Raw genomic sequence first — 7500 nt, forward strand, 5'->3', positions numbered from 1 at the left:
CATTTCCTAAAACTGCCTTTTTTCCCTCCTTGTCAATAGAGCTCTGTTCGCGCCGTCCTGCATCTCGCACACCGTCCTCACCAAACGCGACTGGTCCAGCGTGAAGATCGGAGAGGTGTCGCTCCCTCAAGCCCTTTATTGCTGGGACATCACCCCTGCCGCGGCCCTGCAAGCCAAGTCCTCCTCCGGCCGGCACCACGTACGAGTCCAGTCGGAGGAACATCACCACGACCCGGGTCACCACTTTAGCCACGCCCACCACCACGCCCCTCAGCTCGGCGAGAGGGAGAGAGACGGCAGGAGGAAGAACATACGCAGGAGGACCAACAGCGAGAGGGACCGGGAGGACGGCAGGAGGCGCAGGGGGAGGGGGAAGAAATCCAGGAGGAAAACCCAGGAGGAGAGCGCACCCGACGGCGAGGAAAGGGACAACGGCGAGAGGACAGGTAGCGGCTCGAGAAAGAAGTCCCACAGGAAGACCAGCCGGAGACAGTCCCAGGGAGCGGGGCGGCCGGACGTCCTCAACCGAGAGATGCTGGCGGATTCCCCTCGAGATAACGCCAAGGTCCAAGACAAAGCCGCGGCCGCTCCGCCTTACCTCGTGGAGTCGAACGCGATCGACACGACGCAGGAAAGCGCGAAGCTCAAGCAACAGCAAGAGGAGGCCGAGAAGAGGGAAGAAGGCAAGAAAGACCTGAGCAGGAAGGAAAAGAGGAGAAGAAGGCAGAGGAGGAAGAACCGAAAAAGGGGCAAGAAAAAGAGAAAAAGGAGCAAAAAGAGGGGGAAGAAGAGGCACAGACGACAGAGAAATAAGGACAAAACAAGGAAAAAGAAGAGAAAGTCCAAAGGTATAATATTACGTATATAATTTTTGTTTACTTTTAGAGTAATTTTGAATCTCCCGAAATGAAATATTGTAACAATACTAGAAGTAAAAGCCAACGCTGGTGATGAATCCTGGAAAAATATACTGTTTATACTTTCACATATACATTTTTTTCTTCTTCAATTAACAGTTTACAAAGTCTCTTATGACATAAAAACACTAACAATCCTTTCCCGGCAAATCTCTTCGACTTACACACACAAAAAAGAAATACCATAGAAGAGCAGGATTATTCTTTTCAACAAAATAGATCAATAATAAAAGATAATAAACAAAACAAATAGATTTAAAAAATAAAAAAAAACTATTGAAACTACCTCGTCCGCCATTTAGTAAGTAAGCGTGTTAAGACTCTCAATGTTTTTCCAGTTTCGTCAGAAGCAGAGACGGTGCTAGGAGGCGCGGTTAGACAGGCTCGTTCCATTGCTCTTCTTCATTCCAAACAGACTTCCCTCCTCCACTCTCCGCCTTCCTCCACCACAGAATATCCAACACCATCACCACCACCACCACCGCCACACCACCGTACAATATCGCCACAGACATCAACAACAGACAATCCCTCCGCCTCCTTTTCTTCTTCGTCATCTTCATCCACCACCTTCTCTGACTCACCGCCATCCCCCGCGACTCACACAGCTCCGAGTCAAGCGTCGAGCGAGGATTTGCACGAGGAAATGTGTCCAGCTAGCACCTTGCACTTGACCGACCGCTGTGCCTGGCCCCATTGCAACTACGCGTGTCCGAAACTCCTCAATCCATTCACAGGTGAGACTAATTTCGCTGTTTTTTCTTCTCTCTTTTTAACCTTTTTTTTCTATTTTTGTTATGGTTTCTTAGATTTGTTTTCAAAATTTCTACCAAGTTTCTTGTTCTTCTTTGTGTTTCTTGTTCTTTAGCTCCCTTTTTTATTTATTATTATTCGTCTTTTCTTTTTTGTATATTGGTGTTTTGGAAATTCCTCAATCCATTCACGGGTATGAGTGTTTCTTTTTTTCATTTTCGTTTGTTTTCGAAATCCCTCTATTCATTCACAGATAAGAGTTTTTTTAAGTGATTTATATTGTATGATACATGAAAACGAATAGTATTTTTGCGTATCGTTGTTGTTCTTGCTAGTTATATTTTTCTTAGCATAACCATAAAATGTTTCTTGTTATGATGACATTCACTTAAATATATCTACATTACTACAACTGACTACTTTTAGAAATATATCTAAACAGACCAATTACCGACACCCTTTTTTAATCTACGTAGCTCACTTTTTTTTCTCTTTTCCCCAGGCGAAGAAATGAACTTCATCGAACTTCTCAAAAGCTTCGGTCTCGACATGGCGAGTGTTGCCAACGCCCTGGGAATCGACATCCACACTTTGAACTCCATGGGGAACGATGAACTATTGCTCATTCTTACACAGTGAAGCCTTTGAGGGGGGGGCGAGCGAGAGGGATGTGCACATATCTCTGTGTACCTTTATGTGCGATTGTGTGTGTATTTATTGTTACACAGGGAATCAACTGAGGCAAATGAGACACATACACATACCTCTTTGTATCTTTGAAGGGGCGTGTATGTGTGCGTGTGATTTTCCTCCTTAATAGTGAACAGTTTCATTTGTTCTGGAGATCATTATTAATGTGTCGGATGGTCTTCCGCAAGTAACGTACAACGGAATTATACTAGTCCTGTAGAAAAATAAAAAATAATAATGGTTACTAGGATGTCACGCAGAGAGAGAGAGAAAGAGAATGAGAAAGAAAGGAGACAGGAGAAGAGGAGTCTTATCATAGATTTTTCTTTTCTATCATTATACAAGCTCTCTCCGTGCATATGCTGGCTGTAGTCGGAAAGGATTACGAGCTTAGAAGGTTATATTCTGTATACCAAATTATTGTCGTAATAATTCGAAAGAATAAGGTAGCCATGGACTGAGAGAGAAAACAGTCTTTGAAAGAATATCGATGGCGGACGCATTTTTGTTCTGTTCCAAAGTGTTTTGAAGTGTAGTGTGTAGTTTACATTGCATTTAGATGAGAATTATTTTTTAGGCCTAATCCACTGGTGCATTTTATATAAAAAGAAATCCACGATCATAGAATTTAAATTAGTTCGTCCCGTGTGCCAAGGACAACGTTATTATTATTATATTAGTGTTTTCTTTTATAAGTTGATGGATGAGCTTTATATTTATATAAATATATATAACTGTAGAGATTTCTTTTTTTTTTTTAATTGTGATATGCTTAACGCTTTTACACACAGTACATCCACCATCATCTCCATTCTAAAGCATAAATTGTATATACCCATCAAGACACAGAATAGGATGTGCATTGGTTAAAAGGGTGAAGACATACCACAAGCAACCATAGCTAAGTACAAGTAGAAACGTAGAGTCTCCGGTCTCTACGTATTTTTAAATCAAAACTTTGACAACAGGGAAAACGGGGAAAGGGGTAGGCTGTATTATGAGAGTAAAGTTACAAATCAGTTGATTGTCTTATAAATATTTTTTTTCTTTCCTTTTCTCTTTTTTTTTTCTCTTTTTTTTCTTCTTTTTTTTTAAGGGAGGGGGGTTGGGGTGATATACAAAGTGAATGACTCATTTTAGGGAGATATTTGTGTCAGGAAGTTTGTGTTACCTCAGTGTAAAGTCGCAGTGATTACAGTGGAATGGCAGAGAGCAGTAAAGTAGAAGTGTCATGCGTTTTAATGTGACACGTGGCAGTGTCATTGATGATCAGCCAAATAATAATCATTGATATAAAATTTATCCGGGTTATCTTAGATCCGTTAGGAGTTTAGATTCAATATATACAGTGCTTTATATAGGTTATCTGTGTATATTATTAGATGTGTCAGCTAGTATTCTATGTGTCAAATGGTATCTGATTATTACTATCTCTTAGTACCATCAGTTAGTTGGTATTAGGGTTTAGTTAGGAATAATTACTGTGAAAAATATGTAAATATGTTCTTATGTTTTTGTTATAATTTTTGTTGTATATGCTCTGCTAAGTTGAAAATCACAAGCATTCCATTGTTAACTGTACTTTCGGGGGGAAAACGACTGTTTATTGTGGTATATGTTTTATAATTGTGTAAATACTAGTAAATATTGTACATTCTATCTAGAAGTAGTAAGTAGAGTATGCAGAGTATGTGTTAGGCATTTTTGGTTTTGTACAATCCAAAATGTACATGGTTATCTACATAATATATCCTCATGAACATACCTCAGTATTTAGAGAGAATCGCAATGTTTGTGGATATGCCACTGGACTGACTTAAACACGAGACAGGACACTAACGAAGGGTAAAACAAGATACACCAAGTTAATGTATCTTTTTACTTTCATGTGTTACACTCTCAACCATAGAGTACTTACTGATTTGGAAAACTCAGGTAGCTATACAGAAATCATAATTCAACTCAAGGGTAATCATTTTGTTTTTGTTGTTGTTGTCATTAACTTATCAGGGAAAATAGCTATAGAGTTACCTCAGCGTATACAGCTGATTGTGTGTGTGTTAAGTGAATAATGCACAGAAGAGTTCAAACCTCTTGTTTATCTCAAGAACTTACGTGAAGATTAATGGTTTATAGAATACATTTTAGGCTTTCAAAAAATAGGAATTATATGTATATATACTCTGCAACGTTACCTCATATGTTAACTATCTTTTGTTTTTGTTTTTAGAGAAAATAAAGGATTTTTTTCCATTATGTAACTAATGTTCACACTATATTTTTTATTTTTACCATAAGTCACTTAGTATAATGTATTGCATTCAGATGCAGTTGAAGTCACGTGGAACTTTTAAGATTTTGTTGTATTTTGCTATATAAATGTCCTTTGGTATTTTAGATGTATTTGCGAGGTGCAGATTTTTCCTTTTCTTTCACTAGGAAAGCAATCTGAGAAATCCACAAAATATTACATAAACAATGCTTGTCTGCTTGGAATTTTTACTTAGACTTTACTCAAGAATAATCTGCAATATTTTAATGATTACATTTACGAAAATTTGTGTCTTTTAAAAGGTTGTTGAAGGAATTGAATATTCACAGATTTTGGTCACTTAAATCACGTTCAAAGTACTTAGGAGTTTTATTCCAAAACCCTGGTTGAATGCTCAGTTATTTTTTGTCTTAGAAAAACAATATGTGGAGTATGTGATTTTTAGAAATATTGACGGTTTCATATTTTTATATCAGTTAACGATCATTTTTTGTATTAAATTAGGTATGGTTATTTTTGTTTGAGATAGGTTTCAGTGATTTTGAATTTTGTATTATAAAAAGCTTTTTTTTCATTTTTTTATACTAAAATACTAATAGAAAAACTGGTTTTGTATTTTTCTGTGTTGTTAAGATTGTAATTCTGATACATATATTTTATAAGAACACTGTAGATCAAATTTACATAAATATTTTTTTTTCAGTTAATCTTAACTTTAATTATCATCATATTTCCCTCTTAAATGATCTTCCGAATATATATATATTTTTTCCAAATTATTATTTACCTACAGAGTTTCGTTTTGTAGTTTATGTGTAGACATTTATTTTTCTTTTTATTACCAGATCTACCTCAGTTTTATGTGAAAATAGAGTGGTGTAAAAGTAGGCATGACACAAATAAACTCTTTTCTTTATCGTCTCTTGTCATTGACCTAATTAACGATGAGTTTTATTGATAAACTATGATTGTATCATCAAATCGGTAATATGAATGATCTTAATTAATATGTTTTGATTATACTTTATTAGCCTTGTAATTATCTTTACTGTCAACAGCTTTACGTAAAAATACAGACACACACACAGACACACACAAAGACACGTGTGTGTGTGTGTGTGTGTGTGTGTGTGTGTGTGTGTGTGTGTATACATACATATATATATATATATATATATATATATATATATATATATATATATATATATATATATATATATATATATATAGTCCAGACAGAACATTTTTTATCTCCTATTTATGAATATAGTTACTTCACTTGTTTGAATTATATTTCTAGTGTCCTACTTTTAAACAACTTTTTTTCATCTAACTATGTACCTGCCAACGCCCCACATTTGACACTTGCAAAATTACATTCAAACATTCTATCATTTCTCACACCTTCCAATATTGCCAACACTTTTTTTCTAACGATGTACCTGCCAACGCCCCATATTTCCCACTCTTGCAAAATCACGTTCAAACATTCTATCATTTCTCACACCTTCCAATATTGCCAACACTTTTTTTCTAACGATGTACCAGCCAACGCCCCATATTTCCCACTCTTGTAGAATCACGTGCCACCTTCCAACAACCACGATTTATCATTTCTGAAAAAAATATATATATAATGGATTTCTAAGTTCCATGAATACAACGTTCCAAATTTCCCATTTTTATGTCTGGCAATACGACCTTTCTTATTTTTTATTACCCATTATTTCCTTTCTTATTTCTTATTTTCACTACTTTCCCACATCTGTCAAGAGTTTAGACACCGTAGCCAACATTTTAGTCACACGGTGATATGACCCTCAGCCTTCTCATCACCTATGTATGACACCCCTTCCACTTGTCAGTCATATTTGGCACCATACTCACTCTTTAATGACTATATTTGACAACATCATCCCCCGTTGCCAGGCACATTTGACACCAAACACGCCCGTTAAAATCCTATTTGACAACATTCTCCATATTTGACACCATGCACAAAGAGAGAAACCGATAATTCACCAAGAAACGTCTAACTTGCAATTACAAGTATTAGCAGTGAGACGACACTAACAGGAAGGCTTGGAAAGATAACAAAGAACCATTGAACCAGTCTTGAAGAGTTTACAACATATTAAAAATTAGTCATATGTTGCCATTGTTTGTGTTTTCCTTTTTGTATTTACTCTGACATTTTGTTTTTGGATAATAATGAGGACAGTATTAAGGATTATAATCTTTGTTTATGCAATTTAAGGGAAGAATTGTTGCATCAGCTGATTGCAATAACAAGGCCAGAAATCTTAGATACTAAAATAAAATGCATCTTATTTATTTAGTTGGTGAGAGATAAATTAAAACACGAATATAATAAGAATTTCAAACTGTGGTGATTCCTCTAGACGTAAAATTATATGCTTGATAAAGTTGCAATCTGGTTAAAGCTTTTTTTTTATGATTGGATAAATATCTTTGTATATACCTACTCAATTTTAGTAACCTTCTACATGTCGAATAAAAATGATATAAAATCTGCTCCATTACACGGTATTAAAAACTTTAGTTTACCAAGATCACGTTTTCTATGTACATTTTCAGGTATTTCATGGGTGACTCAATTGTTATGTGGCGCAGATACATTTTCTGTTATCGTTGTTTTTATTAGTATTATTGTTATCATGGTGTCCATTCTTGCCATGTTTGTTATCCTTATCACTATCATCGTTATACTATTATCGTTATCATCATTATCATTATTACCATTATTATTACTGTCACTGCTATAATTATCTTTTTAACTATTGCTTTTATCACTATCATTATCATTATTATTGCCATCATCATTACCACCACCATCATCATCATCAT

General features: G+C 35.9%; 1 protein-coding gene across 1 annotated transcript in view; it reads left to right on the top strand.

Annotated features, from left to right (window-relative positions):
- The window catches only part of Notum (palmitoleoyl-protein carboxylesterase notum), a 56722-nt gene extending 51174 nt beyond the window's left edge, over positions 1–5548 (top strand). The window contains exons 8-10 of the mRNA XM_043033610.2: positions 40–848; positions 1256–1654; positions 2173–5548. Coding sequence (XP_042889544.2) covers positions 40–848; positions 1256–1654; positions 2173–2309 — 1345 coding nt within the window. The 3' untranslated portion in view covers positions 2310–5548. The remainder of the gene's footprint in view (positions 1–39; positions 849–1255; positions 1655–2172) is intronic.
- The last annotated feature ends 1952 nt before the right edge of the window (positions 5549–7500 follow it).

This window comes from Penaeus japonicus, unplaced genomic scaffold (assembly GCF_977035675.1).
Source record: "Penaeus japonicus unplaced genomic scaffold, GWHDUDI00000001_assembly GWHDUDI00000002, whole genome shotgun sequence".
NCBI lineage: Eukaryota > Metazoa > Arthropoda > Malacostraca > Decapoda > Penaeidae > Penaeus > Penaeus japonicus.